Below are 23,345 nucleotides of genomic sequence, written 5' to 3' on the forward strand. Positions count from 1 at the left end.
CTCCATCCCTGCTGCATTCCTCATTCCTCATTCCTCAACTCATTGCAACCTTTGCCTTTTCTTTTCCAAGCTCCTGTCTATACACTACAGCCGCAACAACAATCATGTCTGCTCTTCGTCACAGTGTAAGCTTCGGAGGTGTCTCTACCAAGCCCAAAGATCCTTCCCCTGTGCCAGTCGAGCCTGACACTTCCGGTTCCAGTGCAGAGTTCTTTTCTCCTGCTGTTTCAAGGAAGAGGGATAATCCACCCTTGTCCTGTAAGGGACCCTCGGAGTCGCCTGATGAGTCTCCTGAGTCAAAGGAGGATCGCCGCGATCTCCAGCGGTGCACGACGAGGACCCGTAGACCCCTCTATGGTCAACGGCCGCTATCCTTGGATGATAAAAAATACTACCATGAGCTTCTCCGCGATTACGAAAGGTCCATGGAGGAGATTCAGCGGGCTCTACGGCACTTTGAGTCCAATGAGAATTTCCGAGAGTTCTGTCGGTCAGCGCGTAAAATGTGTCGCTTTAGCAAGTACATTTGCACTGTGACAGAAATAAAGATTAAAAATGAACTGAAAAAAATTTCACGCGGTCCTGTTCATCGTTGGGGATAATCAGGCTAATGGCCTCCACCAGGTCAGAGATGAGGTGAATCTTTCTGTCATACTTGACAGTGAAGGTGGTTGTGGAGGGGTGTGGGGTGTGGGGTAAAGAGCACTGTGTGCTCCTCAGTCTGTGCTGAACGCACAGACAGTGACAAATTTGCGAAGTGCATTCCAGCTGGTTTGCACCTCTTTTTTTAGATAAATTTTTGTGGGCCATGCAATGTTTTAACCTAATTGATATAGCTTACTATGTATATGGAACCAAAGTTCAATAGGACAAAGAGAGGGGTCTTTATTTCTGGACAGACGACATCTTATATACTATAAGATATCGTCTGCCCCACGTGAGTGGTATATTAAATCATCGTATACGCTATATGGGTCTATATGGTGTAGGCCAGAATGAATAATTGGAAATGATGCACTTTAATGATAGCTGCAGCGAGACCATCATAAAGACAAAAACAAGACTTTCTGAAAATAAGTAGATAGATGAATACGTGAATGCCCTTTAAACGACTATGAACAACAAAAACGCTAACAACAAACAGCCAAATGAAGAGCCCTTAAGAGGACAAAAGCTTTAGGGTGAGCTACGAATATGTTATGACGTTTCATCAAAGCCATGGAGGAAATTGATCGTACAGAGATCTAGAACAGGTGGTGTTAAGTCGCCGTCGAATGAGGAAAGGCTCGTAGAGTCATTGCTATGAGCAAATGTGGCAAAGAACGCAACTGTGTTGGGAAGCACAGACGTAGTAGAATTGGTTTCCTTATCCTCATCATCCTGGGACGGTGACAGACATCGAATGCGAAAGAGTTATCTTTAAAAGACTAAACTAATTATGATGGAGCGGCAAATGGAATACAATTTTTGATGACAATAGCTCTAAAGCATCCTTCTTCTGAGGAAAATAGTATTAAATAAACACCTCTGTCATTAGCACACATAAGAAGCTGCAAATTCCAAACGCGTGTGCCTAGCGAGGGAGCTTTAGGAAGCTAAGGCGCGAAGAGGAGACAATAAAAGAATGTATAGAATTTGGGCGAAGTCCTTGGGAATGTGGGAATGTGATGTCATTATCGGTAATTAAGACTGTTGAGTAAGGTTTATTCGTTATACCAGCACGACTTTACTTCACTCGGGCCATTAACATGGTGTGTTCGATGGATATGGGGGGAGCAATAGAACCTTGTTTGTTGAAATTGTCTTTAGTATTGTTCTTTAAGTGCAACAGACCTCTAAATGCAGCGTTCTATATATCCGCGTATTTCTTTTGCAATTGGGTTACAACGCACTCCGCTTGTCTGAAAACAAAGAAAAAAAAAACATACACATATTCCTGCATTGGACTCCTTCAATCCATATTTGTAGTTAATTACGAGCAGACTAAACTAGTTAAATGTATGCGGCGTTGGCCATGTGGTTGGACACGGAGAAGGAACAAGGTTGATATAAAAAGTTGATATATATATATATATATCTCATTATTCATCTAAATCGCACAAGGAACACAAGAAAGGGATAGTACTGTGTTAGTCAGCCATAGCCGGAGCAAGCATGTGGATGCTGCTGGGATTATGAATAATGGATTATATATACTTTGATGCTGTACTCGTAAAGGATAGCACAAAAACAAGTGAGATCAAAGAGCAAAAAGTGAGCAGCGCAAAACTCCCTCTGTTTCCTTCCCCGTGGGTGAATTCGAATGGTCAAAATGCATTGTTCACGAACCAAACACAATTGTTTCCGTCAGTATGGTTTATTTGTAAATGTGTTTGTGTGAATTTATGTTCAAACCGGGTTCCTGGTGCACGCTCCATCGATGTCTCTTGATGTCTTTGTTGTGGTCCCTGTTTTAATCCAGATGTGTGAATATGCTGTGTATGATTTTTGCTTCCTATCTCTCTCGGCGCTCGTAATTTACCGCAGGCCATCTGTCCAAACTATTCAAACCATCGTAATCGTCTGGCTCTCATTCTCCTTCAAGCACCAAAAAAAAAAAAAAAAAAAAAAAACTTTGTTTAATAGAGGCAAATGATTACCAAGGTTGGGACATGACATGCATGGGCCTGACATATGGGCGAAAAAGACAGTTTAATCATCAATTTGCACGTTTTGTCCTCTTGTGTTGTCTCTCTTTTCATTATTGTCTTTCTGGTTCATCTCTCGACTTGTTTCTCATTCCTCGTCAGTTCATTCCTCTTCTTTATTGTACTTTTACCTTTCTTTTCTTTTACTCTTTTACAATAATACCATTGTGCAGGTTGAGAGGATAGACCTTCGACTTTCTTTTGCAGCTTTGTTCTCAACTCATCTTTGAACGCTTACCACGCTCTCTCATTGTGCTTTTTCAAAGACTCAATAAAACTGAATCCCATCTCGTCAGCAACTTTTTTTTTTTTTTTTTTTTTTTTTGCATTGAGCCTCATTTCATCCCGAGTTCATTCTTTTTCAAAACAATGCAAAAGTTATTTCGCTTACAATCTAAAGGCTCGTCTGCCACATCCTCCCAGACTTCTTTCAGTGGGTCATCCTCAGGTGAAGGTAGCAGTACAAGTACAACCCATGCTTCCCATGTTAGCACTGCCACTTATAATGGGAATAGCAATCCCAGTCCTAAGATCGGGATCTTTCTAGTTGGCGCCACTTACCTCGACACGATCATGCACGTCAATTCATTTCCTCATGAAGACATGAAGCAAAGATCTGAGAGGTTCGAGCAACGACGTGGTGGCAATGCTGCAAACACGGCCGAGATCTTGGGACAGGACCCAAGGGCAAAGGTCTGGTACATGAGTAGCATGCCAGCACCTGCAGCAGCCAAGTAAGAAAAGAAAAGAAAAAAAAAAGCTTTAATTTACTCTCTGTTTTTGTTAACCTTACTACAACTATTGGTATGACCGCTACTATTGCTATCATCGCTATTTTTTTTTTTTTTTTCTTTTGTCCTTGTATCCATCCCACCTTCTTGCAATTGTCAATTCATGTCTGTCTTTTATCCCATTTACTCGCATGCACTCGTTATTATTTAAAAAAAAAAAAAAAAAAAAAAAGTTTAAAGTGAGATGGATAAGGTTATTGTGAATTATTATGAATCAACAGTTGCATGAGCCATGTGCGTGCCTGAATCTGAAAAGCTTTGCCTATTTTAGCCGAAATGAACGGCTATTTTATTTGCTTCTGGACTTTGGATGTCCTTAGTTTTCATATTCTTTTTTCATGCCATTCATGTCTTTCCCCTTCCATCCATCTTTAAAAATCACTCACATCTCATGTTTAGTAAACTCTTAACAATGTACATGTACTCTAATTTTTTTTTTTTTTTTTTTTTTTTTTTTGCTATAAATTAATGTTGGCTCTTTGTCTCTCCTTTTGACTTTTGCTCTCATGTCAGTTGGATGCCTGTGCTTGAACGAGATGATCTCCATAAACAAAAAAACCTAATTCGCTCTTTTTCTCTTATGACAGGATCTTGTTGACAGCGTTAGAAAGAAATAATGTGAAGACGGAGGCATGTGTCTTTCATTCAGCACAACTTACGGCCCCACAGGCCTACATCATATCTGCTAAAGACACAGGATCGCGTACAGTCATCAGTCATTCTACACTGCCAGACCTCACTTTAGAAGAGTTTATCAAAAGATTCGATGCTGCTCGCATGAGAGCTGTTCCTGATATTGTTGACATGAGTTGTCCGTTCAATTGGATTCATTTTGAGGGTCGAGGCCCAGATGTGTACAAGATGATCAACTATGTAGAATCTATTTATATCAAGCAACGTTGGCGACAGAAACTGACTATCTCTGTAGAGTTCGAGAAGGGAGATCGACCGGGGATTCCATATCTCTTGAAGCAGGCCGATGTTTGCTTCTTTTCTAAACTCTATGCACAGACACTTGGATTCGATCGGCCAGAGGATTTCTTAGCAAGTATCAAGGAGTTTTGCAAACCAACGTAAGCCTTTTTTTTTTTTTTTTTTTAAAAAAAAGAAAGAAAGAAAAAAAAAAAAAAAAAAAGACATGGATATGAATGGATACTAATGATTTGTATATTGTATATATTAAAAAAAAAAAAAAAAAAAAAAATGCTGTGGCGTATAGGGCTACGTTATTTTGTTGTTGGGGAGCAATGGGCGCAGTGGGTCTTCATCTGGAGACAGGCACGAGGTTCAGTTCAAGTGCTGGCACAGTGGACCGAGTGGTTGATCCAGTAGGAGCAGGCGATACGTTCATTGCAGGGATTATTTTGGCACTTGGAGTGCGCGGATACGATATTGGACGTGGTCTACAATTTGCATGTGAGCTTGCGTCGCAAAAGTGTGCTCAGTATGGCTTTTCACATTTGCTGAAATCAATACCCCCAGACTTGTAGAGATCAAAGATGACTCTTAATATAAAATACAGCAACTCCGATTTGTCTGTTTTATGAATCTTCCCTATTTCTTCCTTTTTAATATATGCATCTTGTTGTGCTTTAACGACATTGGGCACGTTTTAGCAAATGAATCGAACGTGGTAACGTGCCCTCGGAGAGAGAAAGGCACAAGGGGACTATGTCTTGTTGCAAATTTGGTTGGTCCACAAGTTGACTAGGAGTTCTGATCCAACAATTTAAAAAGAGAATACCAAAAACCTCTTTCACTCTTGCTTCTCTTCATTCTTCATTCTTCATTCTTCATTCACATCCATTCACTCACATTCATTCATCCATCCATTCACGCACATTCATTCATTCATTCATTCATTCATTCATATATATTTTCTTTTCTTTTCTTTTCATTTTCACTCACTCCACTCAGTCATTAATTCATTGATTCAATCGCATTACAATCTTATTAAATAATGGTCTCCTCAACGAACATTGTCCTCCGAGTTGGCTTTGGTAAAATAAAATAAAATAAATCAAGTGTTGTGTTTGATCTGGACCTGTGATATGAAATAATATCGCATATATTAAAAAAATATTGTGTTTGAAACCTCTAGTGCCAGAGCATTTCTCATCTCCACTTCACCTGGCTGTTGAACTCGGTTTCTTTGAGAAGGAGGGTATAACTGTCGAAAGAGTTTGCTGTCCAAGCGGAACAGGCGAGGTAATAAAGAAAACAAGACAACGAATTCTTTCTCTCGATTTCTTTCGTTTCGTTTCGTTTCGTTATTTCGTCTTAGCACTGTTGGATCGAGACCACTCCAATGCACTAACGTCAAAAGGATAAACTTCTTTAAACACTATAGATGACATCAAAACTCATCGAAGGATCACTAGATGTAGCTATCGCTCTTACGGAAGGACTTGTGGCTGGAATCGCAAAAGGTCATGATGCTTACAAAATCATTGGTACCTATGTCAAGTCTCCACTTTGTAAGTCACTTTTTTTTTTATTTTTATTTTTTTATAATATTTATAATCATAAATCAAATCATCAACCTGTCATGTATTAAACAAACAAAGGAAAGAAAAGAAAAAAAAAAAAAAAAAAAAAAAAAAAAAAACCGTCCACTCAAGATTATCATACTGCATTGAATTGTACATCTGTTAGGCTGGGCAATTTCAGTGGGACAGGAGTCACGACATGTGGATCGTCAATCGTTGAGAGATGGCGTTATCGGCATTTCACGGCTCGGCAGTGGAAGTCACATTATTCCGTACGTCCTTGCAGAACAGGAAGGTTGGCTTTTGCAATCATCACAAGCCAATGAATCCAAGACACAGCCGCCATTTGATTTCAAAGTCTTGAACACATTTCAACAGATGAGAGATTCTGTAAATGACGGCTCTTCGGATGCATTTCTTTGGGAAAGATTCACAACCAAGGTAATAATAATAATAAAAAAAAAGTTTTCATAGATATATTTAAATCTGGAATTTTTGTCTGTGCACACCAATCAGAGCTTCGCCCATCCGATCTTATACATCTCTTTTTTTTTTTATTTATTTATTTATTTTTTTTTTTATGTAGCCATACCATGATTCAAATGAAGTTCGCATGGTAGACACAATCACCCCACCTTGGCCAGCATTTATGATTGCGGCATCGACCCGCCATTTATCGTCATCGTCTGCAGATTCTACGAGACAAACATCCGCTTTGGCCTGCTTCCTCCGAGCCCTCTCTAATGCAACAACGCACTTTGTGGACCCAGAGAATTATGAAGAATCTATCCAATTTGTTCAAGACAAGATGTCATACAATCGAAAGGATGTACAGGACTGGTTCAGTGGCGTAAGATATCCCAAAGAAGGCTGCTCGATCATTCAACGAGAATCCCTTATCACCTGTGCAAGGATATTGCTTGAAGCAGGTGTAATCCAAAAAGATCAAGAGCAGGATGTTCAGAAAAACTTGACTACCAAATATATTGATCCAGCCGTCGCTCAGATTGTTTAAGACTAAGGGGGAATAAAGGGTTTAGAGTAGTGTAGTGTATTACCATTCATTTATGTTATTCGCCGTGTAACTATAAAGACTTCTTAGTTGTTTAGGAATGACAGAGTATGTTGGTACATATCTATATTTTATTTTATTTTATTTTATTTTATTTATTATTATTCCAGGATATGATTATGTGTCATTAGGTCTGTATGAGTATGCGGTAAAGGGAAGAGATTTTTTTTTTTTATATATGTTCTCATATCTTTTTACAAGCTCTTGAAGATGTTCTCAGGATCCCAGCGGTTCTTAGTGGTCTGCAAGGTTTTGTAAGTCTTCTTCTCGTAGCACTTGCGCCAGTAGTTTCGGTCCTCGAGCTCCTTTGGACGCAACTCATTTGCATAATAACCCAGAGTCCAGGGCTTGAGAGCTTTGACAGTCTCGTCCAACCAAACCTTGTTAGCCTGGTCCCAAGAAGCTGTACCGTTACGCTTCCAGGTTGAGTAGATGCAAAGAGAGTAAGATCGGTCATAGCCTAAAGCATTCTTAGTAAGGGCGTCCCAGGTACCGGTGTTAAGAGCCATAGAGGACAGAGCTGAGGGGACCTTGTCCCATTGCTTGATCAAAGTCTCCTGAAGACCACGAGGCAAGGGAACGGGGAACCAGAGGTCCTCTGCATAGTACGACAAGTCGTCATCAGCCCAGCTGGCATCAGAGCCGTGGATAACACCGCTGTAGGTAGTAGGATCTGAAGTAGCAAAGTTGGTAGGAAGAGACTTGTACCATCGAGTGATCTCACCCTGGGACTCGGTGACGGCCATGGAGCTGTTGAAAGGGGCAGCTGAGACGGAAGCGAAGAGATACTGTTTATCGTTGGTCTTTGGATCAGCGACAAAGATAATCTTGTTCTCAAGGGCCTTGGGAGCCTCAGGGTCGTACTTGCCATAGAAATCCAAAAGATCCTTGCCCTGAGGACGATCAAAAATGGCGAACACTTGATCGATCTTGACGTCTTCAGCATTATATGTGGGGACCAAAGTGGGCTCCTTGACCATAGGAACCAAGCGCAGGTAGAACTTTGTGACAACACCAAAGAACTGTCCACCTCCCCGGACAGCATAGAAGAGATCCTTATTATGCTTGGCGTCAGCATAAACAGTGCGGCCATCAGCGGTGATGATATCAAAGCCAATGACGTTGTCAACGCCAGAACCGTGAAGGCGCGATCCGATACCCATGCCACCGTGGAGCAAGAAGCCTCCGATGGTTACACGGGCAGTATGGGGGCCAGCAAAATGAAGACCGTACTTGATAGTCTCGTTGTAGAGTTCCAAACCAGTGACACCAGGCTCAGCAGTGGCAGTACGGGCCTTGGCATTGATGGTGATCTTGTTGAGCTTGGATAGATCCAATAAAACAAAGCCCTCTCTGTTGCTATCAACAGCAGCCATATTGGAGGAGTAGCCAGATTGGTATCCACCAGAACGGGCCGAAACACGGAGACCAAGCTCCCTTGAAACCTTGACAATCTTTCCCAGGCCATTGTTGTTGGCTCTAAGAGGGGTGATAATGGCAGCGGGGAGTGCATGCTCAGGGAACTCAAGAGGGCTGATCAATTTGTTGAAGGTCTTGAGGGCATTAAAATAAGAGCTCTGATCCTTTTGTTGACGAAGTTGGATCTGAACAGAATCCTTAGGGAAGACAATCGAGCTATAGCTCTTTTGGATCTGGTCAGGATCGGCAGCAGCAGCAAAGGAAGCAGCAGCAGCAACAATGGAGAGGATGCAGAAGGAGACTTTCATATTGATAATGATTGGCGAGAGAAAAATAGTGAACTTGGGAAGGGAAATGGGAAAAATGGAAAGGATTAAGAAATGTGGACGTGTATGTGGGAGGAGGACTCTTGAAATGGGGTGGAAGTGAGAGGAGTTCTGAACTGAAGAAAAAAAAAAAAAAAAAAAAAGAAAAAAGAAAAGAAAAGAAAAGAAAACAATGAAGAACTGAAATATCTGGGGGACAAAAAAAAAAAAGCCCGTGAACGACCAATGATGATAAAAGAGTTTGAAAACATTGAAAGACAATACGATTGTCAAAGTACATCTTTCAAAAACAGGGCTGCCCGCATCGCAACTTCAAGTACAGCCAGGCATGTCCCCACTCCTGCTTTGCTACTTGCTGCAGTTTGTTGCAGGGCTCAATGAATGTTTAAAGAAAGAAAATAGCAATAGTCATTCTCCCGCTTCATATTTCTGTACTTTATCCTGTACCTCTCCATGCTGCTAATTTTTTTTTTTTTTTTTTTTTTTTTTCTTTTTCCTTTTTATTTCTTTATTTCCTTATTTCCATTTCTCATTAGCAATGGTGAAAGAACAACGATACAGCAGAAAAGAAACCTTTTTTCTTTCTTTTTTTCCTTGAAGCGCAGTGAGGCAAATAGTTGCTCAGAACCATCTTCTTCCATAGCTGAGCCCTCGACTGCTGTCGTCAGGCGCGAGTCGGATTGTGTTTCCTCTTGGAATATTTGGCGCATACAGGTTCATCCACAATTTCTTCCTTCTGCTCTCTTCTGAAGACAAGATTTTTATTAATTATGAAACGGGAAGAATTCGTTGGATGAAAGATTTGAACAGTCAAATGCTGTGGACTGTACAACGCTGAATATGTAGACAATTGGGGAATGCTCACAAGCAAGTTGTTATCGAGAGAAAAATGGCTCTCTCACTACTCTAAGTGTACCAATGTGATACAAACGGTTTCTACACAATCCACTTTCGCGATTGGATCGAATCAGGCATACAAAGTACATGTACATGTATGTGTATGGAGAGCTCCCATCATATAACCGGTGGGGACCACTGAGTTCATCATCGACCATCATTCCTCTTCGCTCCTTCAGCTCTCCTTCCTGATTCGCTCCCGAAAACTGGATATCGTTACGCTATAACCCGAAATATTGCATCTTTACAAAAAGAAGAAAAAAAATAGAGAGGTCTTGTTCATTTCTGGCACAATTTCGTTGATCACAAATTCAAGATGTTGAACCTATTTTTTTAAAAAAAATTTGACCATGGGATGGGTTTCTGAGGTTCATGTATATATATATATGCTTATCTGATCGTTTCTACTATCTTTGGATACCAATTGCAATTAGAACTTCAAAAGGTTTACGTTTAAATGTCTACGCAATGAGCACTAACAGAGAATTAAAAAATGATGAGAGTACGCAGCTCGAGCACTCGTGAACTCAATTGATCAGTAGAGCAGAACAATCCAACTGGTCCCTGTTAACGATCATCCTAAAAGTATGTAGGACAAAGGCAAGGGCAAGGACAAGGACAAGGGGGTAGTGATAGGGATAAGACTAAGTGAGGGAATAAAATTGATTTAGATGTCTGAACATTATTCATTTTTCCTCATGAGAAGGTGTAGGAACTGCTGTACACTTTTTTTCTGGTTGTGATGAGAAAGCACTGTCTAGAAATCAATTTATCCAGCTTGTGCCACCTTGAGCCTCTGCAAGCTTGTCTGCATATAAAATGGGAGTTCATTTTTCGCACAGCACTTTCATGCTTTCTCTTCCTGTCTTCACTCTCTCATCCTTATAATATATTTGTATATATGAATATACTGCACTTTTTTTTTTTTTTTCTCTTCTCGAAAAGTTGTTCATGAGACTAGTATATTTATACAAACTTCATGGCGTGAAACAGACTGAGATAGAATTGATGATTTATTTTTTTTTATTTTTTTTTTCTGGTGCGGAAGCGTGTAAAAGTTAAAAGAGGGTTCATGAAGTATATAACTCAGATTGTTTATCAAACGGTCTAATAACTGGCGTCTGCGTTATTGTATACATATTTGTACACACATGTATTAATACATGTCTGTAAACAGCCAGCTACCAGAGTCATTCACGTGTGCATGTTCTGTGTTGTATTTCGTATTTCGTATTTCGCTTTTCGTGTAAAATTAAAATTAAAGTTGACAAGAAGCAACTCAGAAAGCAAAAAGGTCAATTCTTTTATACGCTGAACGCTACGGATTTAGAAAAAAAAAAATAAAAAAATAAAAAATAAAAAATGGGCATCCATTGTTCGGGAAACGAAAGGAATTAATAGCAAAGTCAGCGTTTTATTTTTATTTCGCTACATACTCATGAACCTTTTTTTTTTAATGAAAAGTGAAGAGGCGTGATGACACGATAATGTTAAAAGATATAGATATCACTGCGAAACTAATAACAAAAAAATGTATACATATACATTTGGGACAAAATATGATGTTTATTCATCCTTAATGCCTTCCCTATACTTCCAATTTCAATACTAATAACATGTGAGAGTTGCTTCAAACTTATTTCTCTATCATCCTTAATGAGAAATAGTCCTTTTCAGTAACCAAGATGTACTGAGAACAGGTAATAAGCTGCCGATGTTCCATTACCTGAGAAAAGTGAATACGAGAAAAAAAAAAAAAGCAAACTCGTTTTTATTGTTGTTGTTGTGAATACAGTTTTTTTTTTTTTTTTTTTTTTTTTTTGCAGCATGCACAATACATGTATGAGTCCACAATAAACATAAACATAAACATTATAAATATATAATACAAATATTTATTATTTGACGAATGTCTACAAGGATATTGCCCTATTATATAAGACGCGTGATAGCATGTTTATGATAACTTTTTTTGCGTGCCTATTTGATTATCGATGTGAAGATGTGCACTTAATATTTGATAAATAAAAGAGCCCCTCCAATAAGGACGATTCTTGTGTTTGTGTTCCGATGGAGACAGGGGGGAGAGCGATTCAATCCATTCAGACATTATTGGCGATGAAGTAGATCAATTTTTTTTTTTTTTTTTTTTTTTTTGGAGTTATAAAAAAAAAAAAAAAGAAAAAGAAAAAGAAAAAAGGCGGAGATTGTCGCTTAACTGAAAGAGGATGTAAAATGAAAGGGGTAAAGTTTTGATAGAGAGCAAAGAAGCATACGCGCCGCAGACAATGATGTCCATTTAACTCCACTTGGCAGTCTTAGATTAAACATTAATGAACTGTTTTTTTATCATCTCAACAAGATTCAATTATATAAGGACGTAAAAATTAATCGCTCGGTATAATGCTGACTGTTAATAAAAGCCTTTGGAATAGAAGAGAGAGAGAGAGAGGGCATGCCAGCGTAGTATATATTTGTATCCTTCATAACATTTTATACACATATTTATAAAAATAAAATAAAAAAAAAAAAAAAAAAAAAAAAAAAGTACGAGCACCAGCAGAGCGCATGATGAATGTTCTGTTGACATTTAATCGATATACTCACACAGCCCAATACAGCTGATCCAAGCCTGTCAAATGCCCTTTTATTTTGGAAAGCTCTTTTATTTTCTATCATCCCCTCGTGGTATTCTTATATCCTTTGGATCAAGTGTTGCTTGGTCATCTGTCTTTGGTGGTTTGTTTAGTGGAACCAAGGTTCAGAGCGGAATGGAAGTGCAGAACAGAAACTTGTTTATCGTTGTTTACATGGGGGAGGGGGTGCAACCCTTATAAGATACAGGGAGCAAGAGGATTTGAAGGGTATACGGGTCGGATCTTTGCCAATAGACAATGCATTCAAGGTAGGACGAGCACATTAATTTGATATAACTTTAATATTACAGACAGCGATGTTTGCAATACTGCGTACACGAAACGTTGTCCAATTGGGGACCATGATCATCAATCAGTCTCTCTCGAGAAATCATGAGGAGGGGAGGGGGGAATGATTAGAATCAAGGAAAACATCGAATGACATGAGGAAATAGAAGACGTGCTGCATAGAATGGGAATTATCATGAGAGCTCGCGATAAAGCTTCATGACATCTGTGATATATTTGTATCAGAAAGCCATGACTGGAGTTGAGTTGAAAATGAATTAGAAAATAATGAACCGGGGATTGGATACCAGAAAATCGCGCACAATTGGGATACAAAAGTTCATACTTTGTAAAGGGAAGCTTACAGAGCATTACATTTTATACAACCCTGCATGCTGCTTGCTTCTCTTTTTCTTTTTTAACTCCCACTCTTTGCTTTCATTTTTTTTCTTTTCTTCTTCGGATCCTTTCCCAAATCTTTCAGTTGCTGATATCCCTCCTCACAACCATACGGTTTCTCTCTCCCTCTCTCTCTCCCCATCATCTCTATTACTCCTCGCTTCCTTTCACGGCTTCATCCTGATTAACACATTCAATCATCATAGTCATCAGTCAACTAAAAGCACCAGACAAGAAGCTGATCAAATCTCTATGACTTTTTTCCTCATTCCAACTCAATATTTCACCATTCAATTCACTCAAAACAGCAAAGCCCAAGACTTTTATTTTTTTACTCATTTCCCCTGAAAATAATCGACACCTTAATCCTTAGAGCCCAACCTTCCCAACTTTGGCTCTACTTCAATCCTATTGTATTCCACGTTTGTTGTTGACGTCTCGATTTTTTTTTTTTTTTTTTTCTTAAAAAAAGACGTTAAGAAACAACAACCTTCTCAGCATTAACTGTTGCAACCTGACGACTTTATTATTATTCTCAACAATATGCCTTTTCAAGTTGGAGTGGAGAGCGCGGATGAGTTCACCAAATATCTTACCAACGTCGTGGTCGTCACAATGACTGTAGCTTGGTTATCGCTACTGTTTGTCCGCTCCATTGATGCCAAAGTGTACAAATACAGAAAGCCATTCAGTATCGCCATGACGCTGCAATTGTTCTTTGTAACACTCCGAAATTTATCTACCATGATGTTGTCTTCGGTACGTCTTTTTTTTGTTACATTCTAACCCAACAATCTTTAAGATATAATCCACCTGGGTATCTTTTTATTTTATTTTATTTTTTTATTTTTATTTATGGATCTGTTATGAAGAAAAAGGCGGGTCTAGAAGGAAATGCGGGGTGGGAATTCTCGTGAAGAGACAATGGGATTGGGTTAAGGCGATAAACAAAAATGAAAGAGTGGGGATATCATGATGGATATACTTGCAAACAATGGGTTCCTTTGTGCTCCGATGCACATCCATTCATTTTGCGACTTTACCCATTAAGCAACAATTTACTAAACGTTGTAAAAAAATTATTTATCCCTGGCGACCAGTTGATCCAGGATATTCAATACATGTGGCACGAACTTTATTTTTTTCATCATATCTTTTTTAACCAACGTGTCAATACTTCAGCTTGTGCCTTAAAAAAAATTAAGTATTGATGGTGCTTCGATGCCTAAATAATGGATAGTAGGTTCTACGCCAGCCTGGTGTTCTCTTTTTTAAAAAAAAGCGTGTCATCAATTGTACTTTTTTTCCCCTCCGGCGGTGATCCCGATTTTTTCAATGTGTGTGCGTGTGAGAGTGCTCAAAATGTGCGCCGACTGAGTTGAAGATGAGAGCGAGTGAAAGAAAGTGACGATATTTGAGAGCCATGGAAAGTGGGTAGAATCAAGAAGAGAGAGGGGATGATATATAACAAGCTATTGGGCGGAAAACGAAATATTGAGCATAATCAAAGATCTCTAGGCAGACAAAGCTGCTTCATGGTTCTCGCATGGCATTGAAACATTACACAGACTAGACAGAGGGTGACAAAACAAGTCAACAATTCACACAATTAACAAAAAATAAATCAAGGCTCTTTCATTCCCGCGGGAATTATGGTTGTTTCGTGATTGTCATTTAATGAGACGCTCTCTCTTCTAACCCGCACATTCAGAAGCATTAAGAACTTAGTCATGAGAAATTTGGAACTTGCTGGTCATTTCTTCATACATGTGCTTTAGACCTTGATATGACATGCATTGACTGGATCCAGAATACTGTGCTCACTTATTCAACTTATGCACGTCAATTTCTTATATTGTCTTTTTGATAATAGGGTTTCCCAATCCCATGCCAATGGGTTGCCGTCATTGGTGGAGTGATCTACCAGCTATTTGCTATCTCAGCTGAGTGCGCCATGTTGATCCGCTGCAGGTCCTTTACTCGATACCCTAGAGCCGTCACTTACCTTACCATCCCTACCTGGATTGTTCGTTTCGGTCTCTGTCTCTGGCTTGTTACGACCATCAAGGCAGAAGACAACCAAGCCGGTTATATTTGTGACACCTCAATGGACTACAATCTCTCAGCAATCATGCAGTATATCAAGATCGCGACTGAAGTCATCATTCTAGTCTTCTTCCTCGAGCGCGTCATCGCCTTGCATCGCAGTTCCCGCGGCATGGAGGCCGACAGCAACCATAACCAATGGCGTCGCCTTGCTCTCATCAACGCTGGTATCACCTTTTTGGTCATTCTCTTTGAGATCCTCGTTGGACAGGTCACTGTCTACTTGACTGGCTACTGTAAGCTGTCCTGCTTTTTTTTTTTTTTTTTTTTTTGGTTTCTTCCAGAGTAATCCGATCTAACCGCTTCTTTCTTCATTTGCTCTTTTCTTTATTTTAGTGTTCTTGACTTATAGTTTAGTCAACTTTATCCAGGCCACTTTAGTCGTCTTCATTGTTGAGGATACCAAGAATGTGTTCAAAAAGCGCGCTGTCACGAGTAACAGTGCCTCCAAGCAGAGTAACAGTCGAAGCCATGGACAGAACTCGAGCCAACGCGGTACCGCAACTGATTATGAGCACTCTACAGTCAGCTATGCAGATGGTATTGCTGCAGCCAAGGCTAATCGTATACATGAACCTAGTAACCACCAGCCTTGGTCCTTGACTATGCGCATGCCTTCCGCCCTGCCCGATCCTGTTCCTGTGCATTACAACTCAAATGAACGACCCAACTCCAACTTTTATGACTTTGGCCTATCTGACCAAAAGATCAACCCCTACCGCCACTGGGAAGTTGACGCAGAATCTCAGGACACGATTGATGCAAGCAACCGCTGGAGACATAATAAGGATGAAGATGAGATCCCTATGACACTCTCCAGGATCCGTGAAGATCCTCAAAGACGATAGATCAATAGAAAGGTAGTTTAGCCTCTCATCTACCAACTAGATCTCCTTTTCCATGCATTTCCCCTCTATCTCTATTTAATTATTCTCTTCATTCATCATGCTTCATAGTCATATATTTTTACATTAGTAACAACCAATCATCAAAATAATAATATATCCTTCATACATGCCTTTATTGCAATCTGCTCAGATTTGGCTAAAACCTCCAACGTCCCCTCGAAACTTGTCCCCATTTCAGAGATACTTCGATTACATCCTTTTTAGCACCACGACTGCCAGCCTTGGAAACATAATTTAGCATTTGTATGAATTTGTTCTGTTTCTGTCCAATGGTATACTGGATATGAAGGTCGTAAGAGGCCTCTATTTCCAGACAAGGTTAGCTTTATTTCCTATTTATGTTTGTGATGCGTACAAACGCCCAACCAACGGTGTTGTCCATTCATCATCCACAGCTTCATCGCTTTCTACAATTCAGTTAAACATCAATCCTCTTTATCCTCCTCTCCCCCTCTTTCTCTCCCTTAAACGCTACATATAATCATGGCGTTCCGTAAAATTGACATTGATGCTTTAGAGGAGGACGCATTCAGACAGGAAGAGCTTGACTTTCAGGAAATTGGTGAGGTACCTCCTCAACAAGAGGTCGAGGCACAGGTCAATAACCGTGCTCAGGAAGTCAGGATCTTGCTTCAGCGGTAAGCGTTATCAAGCGTGGCGGAATTGTATAAGAATAATATGTAGTTGTGTATACTACGAAGCTAAAAAGAAGAAGAAGAAGAAAAAAAAACGACAACTGACATTCTTTTTACTTTTTGGTTGTGTATTGTTTCCGATAGCGGTGATGCTGCTGGTGCTCTTTCCACATCACTTCAAAATCCTCCATATGGTAGTGGCCTCGAGACCGCCAAGGTAACATTAAGAGGCTTTTTTTTTTTTTTTTTTTTTTTTTGGATACAATGATCTACAGTCTTAGACTACGGAAAGAAAAATATTTCGTCGTTCGTAATCCGGTGCTATTCTTTATTATTTTAAACTTGACGCGTTATTTCATTTAATTTCAGGCCAGGAACACACAGACCGTAATGGAGGTCCTCACCTATGCGCTTAAGAGTGCAGATCAGCTGGTCAAGAACCTTTCTTCTGAAGAGCAGGATGTATTGATGAAATATCTTTATGCGGGAATGGCTGCTCCAGAACAGAACAACTCGGGTGTGCTTTTGACCTGGCACGAGAAGGTAATTTTTTTTTTATAGTGGATCTCATAACAATTACTTAAACCTGGATAGACCAAGAGCTTTTTAACAGAAGCAAAAAGCAAAAAGCAAAAAGCAAAAAGCAAAAAAAAAAAAAAAAAAAAAAAAAAAAAAAGGCTTTAGGATGGAGAGAAGGAGATACAGATATGGAACGCGTTGCAATGAACCAACAAAAAAAAAAAAAATTCATTCTTGCTCTTGCTTTTCTGATTTTTCTGCCAAATAGCTCACAGAGGTTGCTGGGCAAGGATGCATTGTTCGTGTTATTACTGACAGGAGGACTGTGTAGGTTTTTACACAGAAGTAAAAAGGTCGATGCCCAATAAAGGATGAAAAATAATAAACACTTTGCTTGGAAATACATATAAGCTATTGCTACAAACTATAAACACGCGTAGATCACCATGCACTCCTGACCTTGGTCAACGCATTATTGCTATGATAAGAGCCTTGTGGTTTCATGTGGAACCTGTCTACACATTTGACAAAGACGGGCTCAAAGGCACATGGGAGTGACGATACCTCTGTCGACCACCTCGGTTTGACTGACCTCGTGAGCTCATTGTTTGCGCCTCGAACTGCTCATTTGATGGCTGGGTTCGCTGTTGATTAATATTAAGTTGATCAACTGATGATCCCCGTTGTTGCTGATGTTGCTGCCGTTTCTGGCTTTGCTGTTGCTGATGGTGATGCTGGCGCTGGTGGTGCTGCCGGCGTTCTTGCTGATGTGGTTGCTGATGTGGTTGCTGACGTTGTTGTTGCTGCTGCTGCTGCTGCTGCTGCTGATGTTGTTGATAGTGTTGCTGGTGTTGTTCCTGATGTTGTTCCTGATGTTGTTCCTGATGTTGTTCCCGACGTTGTTCGTGACGTTGTTCCCGACGTTGTTCCTGACGTTGTTCTTGGTGCTGATGTTGATGTTTTTGCTCATGTTGTTGCTGGTATGGTGGCGACTGAGGTTGTTCTGAAGTCCAGTGATTTGTCTGTAACTGTGGTTGCGTTGTTTTCGCTTGAGGAAACTGAGTTGTAATTCGCTGTGGCCTACGATAAGCAGACGAGGGTTTCACCAACACCAACTCAAGGCCGTCGTTTGAGATCTGGAGACCTGCTCGAGACAAAATTTTTTTGCTGACATTGGCCAATATTTTATCTGATTTCCCAGTATTCTCATTTCTACTAAATTGACTTTTCCTAACTTTGAAATCTGGCAGACCAATACCACGAGATAGTGCAATCCTGATCAACTCCAGTCCTTCGCTCTGTATATTATCGTTTCTCACGAGCCCATATTGGTAGATTAACGAGATAAGGCAATTGTCAGTGGTCTCATCGTTCCTCACAGGAGGTAGGCAGTCCATGAGATAAAATCCATAGATACGCCTCGCTTCGTCTGGAGTAGGTGCATATCGGACCATGCAAGAAATAGTGCGCTGTGCATAGCCGACATCAGTAGGAGAGAGCTGCTTGACATATTGATCTTGCTGATTCTTTTCAAAATCCATGACCCTTTCCGACCTTTCTGGCCTTTCCGATCTTTCTGAAAAGTTACTGTTAGGGTCTTGATTAGTGCATACAGATGTAATAGTTGAAGGGCCAGGAGCAGCAGCAGCAGCAGCGGCAGCAGCCCTTTGAGAAGAAAGGATGACTGGTGCAAGATATTCTTTGAAGAGATAGAGAGCATTATCCCAATGTTCTTTTCTGGGCGGTCCACGAAAGACTGGGTATTGCAGATCTCTGACTTCATGCGTAATTGCGTAGAAAATCTGTGAGATGTGGATATTATGGTAGCCGAGGCTTTCGATCCTTTGTAACGTGTAATTTTCTTCGTAGGGCATGGAGACTGTCGTGATGTTTGGCGAAGTAACTAAAAAATGTGATTCATGAATCAAAACCAAAATGACATTGAGCCTCATATTGGGTTACTGCGGCCAAAGACAAGACTGCTTTTTCTGCCAACGCGTCATTTTATGTTCTCATGTTTTTTTTCCTCTTTAACTCTTGCGGCTTGTAGTGAAAGGGATGACTGCAGAAGGGTAACACCCTTAAATGAAAGGTTAAGTAGGTCATTGTGGACTACTTCAATTTGCCCTGGCTAAAGGGCAGGCGTTATTGCTGAACCATAGTGGGCCTGGGCACTACTATAAATCCTAATAACGAAGTACATGTGCTTGCAGACTTTAGTCGAAGCCACAATCCGAGCATGTACAAGTGAGAAGGCAGCCACGGTTCATATCAGTGCCAGTTAAGTACCAAGACTTCCCCATAGATGGATGATTTTACCTGAAAGTGCTCTTTTGAAGCATATGGCGGTCATCCGAATCCAAGTAGTCACCCAAGATCCAAAGAATTGAGCAATATCCAGAAGTTGGCGAAAGGCGCATTGATATCGATGGAAACATCTTTGAAATATATTTAAAAAAGTATGCAGTTTGAGATAGTGAGGGGGTTGATCTTGTAGTTTTAAACACGTTGATCCAATATAGTTGGACAGGTAGCTCGAGAATGGCGGTACATGGCTCACTCCACTTCCACATCCAAGCCAAGATACTAAAGTTCAATTGCCATAACTATGATTCAGGATCTCTTATTTTAGATATTATATCTATGGTTGCCGCAGCATGCTTTATCGAAACTCTATTTGTTTTTAAAAAGAATGATTGACAGATATAAAATATGCTTAGGCACTTAAATCCATACAGGATTCGGACAACCGCCTATGTGAACCATAATAGCCATCATCAAAAGTAAGGAGGATAGAACTACACATTGCTTTGGCCTGTTTCAGTAGAAGTAATATCAAGTGGAGTGGTTTTCAACTTTGTTTCCCAGACATATGTTGATAGTTGAGCAGATAGGCTGCCAGGCTTGTTGTTCAAGTAGACAACCTGGGATTCTTTATTTTGTCCTCGCAACAAGTAGTCCGTGCGTATGGCTCTCTCATGGTCAATGTTTTGAAGCCACAGTCAATTAGAGTTTAAAGTAAAAGGAAATAGTGGTCTGTGCTTTTTATTTCATCTGCTCAACATTGCTTTCAAGGAGTTGTATTTAGTCGATTATAAGTCAGTTACTTTAAAGCAGCTCTCTTCGAGCATTTCCTTAGTTATTGGCCAGCAAAATAGATTTTAATCTGCTAAAGAGTAGGGACATCTTGAGAAGCAAGGAGGGCACCGAAGGCTTTTGAGAATGCGAGTCCGAACAGATTAGGATATTAGGGTTGGGCTTTGGCTAAGCGTGCGTAATTGAGATAGGCGTGTTGCTCCACAATTGCCCGAAGATTGTCATGGCCAAGGCCACCTCGGGCAGTCGTCCCTTCATGTTTTATAATTCGGCTGTGAAGTAGAAATACGCCTACTAGCCAGCTCTCAAGCACCGACGGTAGCTACAAGTGCAGAGCAATAAACCCCATGATCACAGTCCAGTGATCCTATGTGATGCCAATGCTCTGGGCACTCTGCACGGCAGCTTGAGTTTAAATGATGCTGAAGCCAACGTTTCAGCAATTGATCGAACTTCAAAAAGTGTACCATGGCCTAGATCAAGTGCAGGGGCAGTCCAGTCTTACAATGCTAAGATAGTCACCAAGGGAAATGTGTAGGATGTCAGATGTGAAAAAGATCAGGAATCCAGACAAACCGCCAACCGACTTTTAAGAATGATCGGTGGGGTGTTTGACCCAAAGGGGAAAGGAGGAAATGGTATGATTGTTAGCGGGTAAGTCTATGCGTCATAGAGTCTTTATCTGTCCTTTTTTTTTTTTTTTTTTTTTTTTTGGGTAGCTTAAGCTTTTATTAGTATCATTGTTCGGTTGTTCAACGGCAAAAAACGTGATATATAGGCTTATATTGCCATCAATGTTGTTGAATCCTTTATGTTGACAAAATGTTCGGCTTGTAAAGAATTTACATGGACTTGCAAAACGTACTGTCATCAAGATATTCTTGTTAGATATTGTCTATACAATATTATTCGAAGCCGCGTTAGTTCAGGCAAAGCCTTGCTACCTTACTGCTAATCAATATCAATGGAACAAATTTTTCTGGATATGACCAGGAGAGGACTCGAGCGAGATTTTCATCAAAACAGAACCACCCAATGCTAAAGGTGATGTCCATTCTAGATGTATGTATAGTACAAAGATTAATTACATGTAATTTCGCGCGTATTGTCTTTCAGCTCACATCATATTCATATGAGTACTAGTTTTTCTTTTTTCTTTTCTGATTACTCAGGGGAAAAGCAAGTTAATGAAAAGCTTTGAAAGATTATCAATAATGTGCAACGATGCTAATTATTCGCAATGACAATATGATATACATACCGTTTTTGACAAGAGTGACGGAAATGGTATGTTGTTAATGATATCCAATGTTTGCTTCTAGGAGATTATTGTGTAAGTTTACCATGCTTAATTTTAAAGCGCATCTGATTGCAATTAAAGTCTAAAGTGCAACTTGTGTAAAGGGCTAATATGCTTTTTGTTTGTTTACTTTTTTTTTTTTTTTTTTTTTTTTTAAAAAAAAAAAAAAAAAAAAAAAAGGGTGCATATGGTGAGATCAACAAATGCTTAATATTCTTTAGCTTGCATTGGTCATCGCATTTATCATGGTCATAAAGAAGCAAATAAGAAGCAGCATCGGCCCTGATGTCCATAATCTCTTTTTTGTCCTGATTAAGCTTTGTGGAATACATTTGTGACACCTCATTTAATTAGCACTGTGATATGGAGAAAATAAGCCAATCAGGACAGGGTCCTCAGGTACAAGGAATAGGCGAATGTAAAAAGCTGAAAAACAAAAAGGCAATTTGTTTTTTTGTCGGAGGCTGGGCATCCATGTGGAGATATAAGCATGTTAAACATAATGGCCATTGCACGACACAAGAGGATCAAGGGCATGTGGAGACATGAAATGAAGGGCTTTTGCTCCGAGGCTTTGTGTTGCTTAACAACCCAGTATCGGGGCTTCATTTACACTTTTTATTTTACTTTACACAGGCTTTCACATCGTACGATGTGAGCCCTCCATTCACTGAAGTGTGAAGTGATGAAAAGTAGAATATATATACTCTTGATTCTTTCATCTTTTCCTCTTTCTTTTTTTTTTTTTTATCTTCACTCTTACATCGCCTCTCGTCTCTGACCTATTCATTATTCGCTTTCTCTTTTTTCTATACTCTGCCATTCACTCATTCGACTCATTGAAAAAAATACTTTTAACATGAAGTCTACATTCTTCTCATCCGCAGTAGCAGTCATTGCTCTCGGTTCGTCCTTGCTTCCCTCGTCTACAGAGGCTGCAGTGATTGACCAGTGCAAGCTCTCTCTTGCTACACTCCTTTCAGACCCAGGCCTCAACTCTTGTCTGCCCTTGCAGGAGCTCTCTCAGCTCGTGACAGAGCCCGTCATCACCCCAGCTCTTGTCAACAGCACCGCCACAACCTTCTGCTCCTATCCTGTCTGTCCTGCTGCCTCCCTTACATTGGTCCAGAACACGGTCACTCAGAATTGCGTCAATGCTTCGGATCCCACCACAGCAGACTTGGTCTATAGTGTTGCTAGTCTCTATCCACCCGCCAAGGAAGGAGTCTGTCAAAGAGTCTCACCCCAGAATGGCACTTTCTGTGCCACAGTCCTGACAGAAACCCTGACAACATACTTAAAGAAGAATCCATCCCCCAAGGGCTTTACCGATCCAGCCGTTTTGAAGCAATATGTCGACAGCATGCCTTCTGAAATTCTTTGCACCCCTTGCAATAAGGCCATGATCAATCCTCTTGTCAACTATGTTGCTCAGAACAAAAACACATTGAAACCCGCGGCCCTCACTTGGGCCAACGTGATTCAGACAGAGGTTCAACGAAAGTGTGGAGCTGACTTTACTAATGGCGCTGCTCCTACTCCCAACGACCCTTCAACCTCTTCTAATGGAAAGAGTGGAGCCAATGGAAATCATAAGGCAGCAGGTGGAATCTTGTTCGCTCTCCTCTTGAGCACCTTCCTTTCCATCGCGGCATCCATCTTCTGAGTATTCTTTCATGTTTTTTTGTAATGTAGTATTATATATATTGACTCTCGACGCCCTACCTTAAAAATTAAAAACTAAAAACTTAAAGAAGACCTGTTTATTTTATTTAAT

General features: G+C 40.2%; 7 protein-coding genes across 7 annotated transcripts; 5 read left to right on the forward strand and 2 right to left on the reverse strand.

Moving 5' to 3' along the window:
* Positions 1 to 3,031: 3,031 nt before the first annotated feature.
* Positions 3,032 to 4,968, forward strand: BCR41DRAFT_333767 (Ribokinase-like protein; the record flags this gene model as incomplete). The annotated part of the gene is made up of 3 exons (XM_022021905.1): positions 3,032 to 3,421; positions 4,066 to 4,551; positions 4,698 to 4,968. Exons 1-3 carry the CDS (start codon positions 3,057 to 3,059, stop codon positions 4,966 to 4,968), a joined length of 1,122 nt encoding a protein of 373 aa, XP_021883590.1. The 5' UTR covers positions 3,032 to 3,056.
* A 286-nt stretch (positions 4,969 to 5,254) lies between these two features.
* BCR41DRAFT_349170 (hypothetical protein) lies at positions 5,255 to 7,072 on the forward strand. Its single transcript, XM_022023416.1, has 5 exons — positions 5,255 to 5,478; positions 5,580 to 5,686; positions 5,829 to 5,955; positions 6,134 to 6,408; positions 6,554 to 7,072. Exons 1-5 carry the CDS (start codon positions 5,439 to 5,441, stop codon positions 6,980 to 6,982), a joined length of 978 nt encoding a protein of 325 aa, XP_021883591.1. The 5' UTR covers positions 5,255 to 5,438; the 3' UTR covers positions 6,983 to 7,072.
* A 72-nt stretch (positions 7,073 to 7,144) lies between these two features.
* BCR41DRAFT_349171 (hypothetical protein) lies at positions 7,145 to 8,901 on the reverse strand. Its single transcript, XM_022023417.1, has one exon. It carries the CDS (start codon positions 8,764 to 8,766, stop codon positions 7,234 to 7,236), a length of 1,533 nt encoding a protein of 510 aa, XP_021883592.1. The 5' UTR covers positions 8,767 to 8,901; the 3' UTR covers positions 7,145 to 7,233.
* A 4,552-nt stretch (positions 8,902 to 13,453) lies between these two features.
* On the forward strand, positions 13,454 to 16,101 carry BCR41DRAFT_349172 (hypothetical protein). The gene is made up of 3 exons (XM_022023418.1): positions 13,454 to 13,763; positions 14,878 to 15,346; positions 15,447 to 16,101. Exons 1-3 carry the CDS (start codon positions 13,548 to 13,550, stop codon positions 15,956 to 15,958), a joined length of 1,197 nt encoding a protein of 398 aa, XP_021883593.1. The 5' UTR covers positions 13,454 to 13,547; the 3' UTR covers positions 15,959 to 16,101.
* Positions 16,102 to 16,391: 290 nt separating this feature from the next.
* On the forward strand, positions 16,392 to 17,568 carry BCR41DRAFT_420338 (actin-related protein ARPC5). Its single transcript, XM_022029884.1, has 4 exons — positions 16,392 to 16,656; positions 16,798 to 16,870; positions 17,023 to 17,196; positions 17,441 to 17,568. The coding sequence occupies exons 1-4, from the start codon at positions 16,502 to 16,504 to the stop codon at positions 17,501 to 17,503; spliced, it is 465 nt and encodes a 154-aa protein (XP_021883594.1). The 5' UTR covers positions 16,392 to 16,501; the 3' UTR covers positions 17,504 to 17,568.
* A 119-nt stretch (positions 17,569 to 17,687) lies between these two features.
* On the reverse strand, positions 17,688 to 19,124 carry BCR41DRAFT_394105 (hypothetical protein; the record flags this gene model as incomplete). Its single annotated transcript, XM_022028617.1, has 1 exon — positions 17,688 to 19,124. The coding sequence occupies one exon, from the start codon at positions 19,122 to 19,124 to the stop codon at positions 17,688 to 17,690; it is 1,437 nt and encodes a 478-aa protein (XP_021883595.1).
* Positions 19,125 to 22,319: 3,195 nt separating this feature from the next.
* Positions 22,320 to 23,291, forward strand: BCR41DRAFT_349174 (hypothetical protein). Its single transcript, XM_022023419.1, has one exon. It carries the CDS (start codon positions 22,428 to 22,430, stop codon positions 23,232 to 23,234), a length of 807 nt encoding a protein of 268 aa, XP_021883596.1. The 5' UTR covers positions 22,320 to 22,427; the 3' UTR covers positions 23,235 to 23,291.
* Positions 23,292 to 23,345: the final 54 nt, after the last annotated feature.

The sequence above is a fragment of the Lobosporangium transversale genome, assembly GCF_002105155.1.
Source record: "Lobosporangium transversale strain NRRL 3116 chromosome Unknown BCR41scaffold_9, whole genome shotgun sequence".
NCBI classification, from domain to species: Eukaryota; Fungi; Mortierellomycota; class Mortierellomycetes; order Mortierellales; family Mortierellaceae; genus Lobosporangium; species Lobosporangium transversale.

Bases quoted from the DNA above. Each gene is read 5' to 3' on its own strand.
- BCR41DRAFT_349170 (XM_022023416.1), top strand. From the start codon at position 5,439: ATGGTCTCCTCAACGAACATTGTCCTCCGAGTTGGCTTTG. The intron at 5,479-5,579 runs GTAAAATAAAAT...TGAAACCTCTAG, and splicing joins TGTCCTCCGAGTTGGCTTTG to TGCCAGAGCATTTCTCATCT. The intron at 5,956-6,133 runs GTAAGTCACTTT...TACATCTGTTAG, and splicing joins CTATGTCAAGTCTCCACTTT to GCTGGGCAATTTCAGTGGGA.
- BCR41DRAFT_349171 (XM_022023417.1), bottom strand. From the start codon at position 8,766: ATGAAAGTCTCCTTCTGCATCCTCTCCATTGTTGCTGCTGCTGCTTCC.
- BCR41DRAFT_349172 (XM_022023418.1), top strand. From the start codon at position 13,548: ATGCCTTTTCAAGTTGGAGTGGAGAGCGCGGATGAGTTCACCAAATAT. The intron at 13,764-14,877 runs GTACGTCTTTTT...TTTTGATAATAG, and splicing joins CTACCATGATGTTGTCTTCG to GGTTTCCCAATCCCATGCCA. The intron at 15,347-15,446 runs GTAAGCTGTCCT...TCTTTATTTTAG, and splicing joins TGTCTACTTGACTGGCTACT to TGTTCTTGACTTATAGTTTA.
- BCR41DRAFT_420338 (XM_022029884.1), top strand. From the start codon at position 16,502: ATGGCGTTCCGTAAAATTGACATTGATGCTTTAGAGGAGGACGCATTC. The intron at 16,657-16,797 runs GTAAGCGTTATC...TGTTTCCGATAG, and splicing joins GTCAGGATCTTGCTTCAGCG to CGGTGATGCTGCTGGTGCTC. The intron at 16,871-17,022 runs GTAACATTAAGA...ATTTAATTTCAG, and splicing joins GTGGCCTCGAGACCGCCAAG to GCCAGGAACACACAGACCGT.
- BCR41DRAFT_349174 (XM_022023419.1), top strand. From the start codon at position 22,428: ATGAAGTCTACATTCTTCTCATCCGCAGTAGCAGTCATTGCTCTCGGT.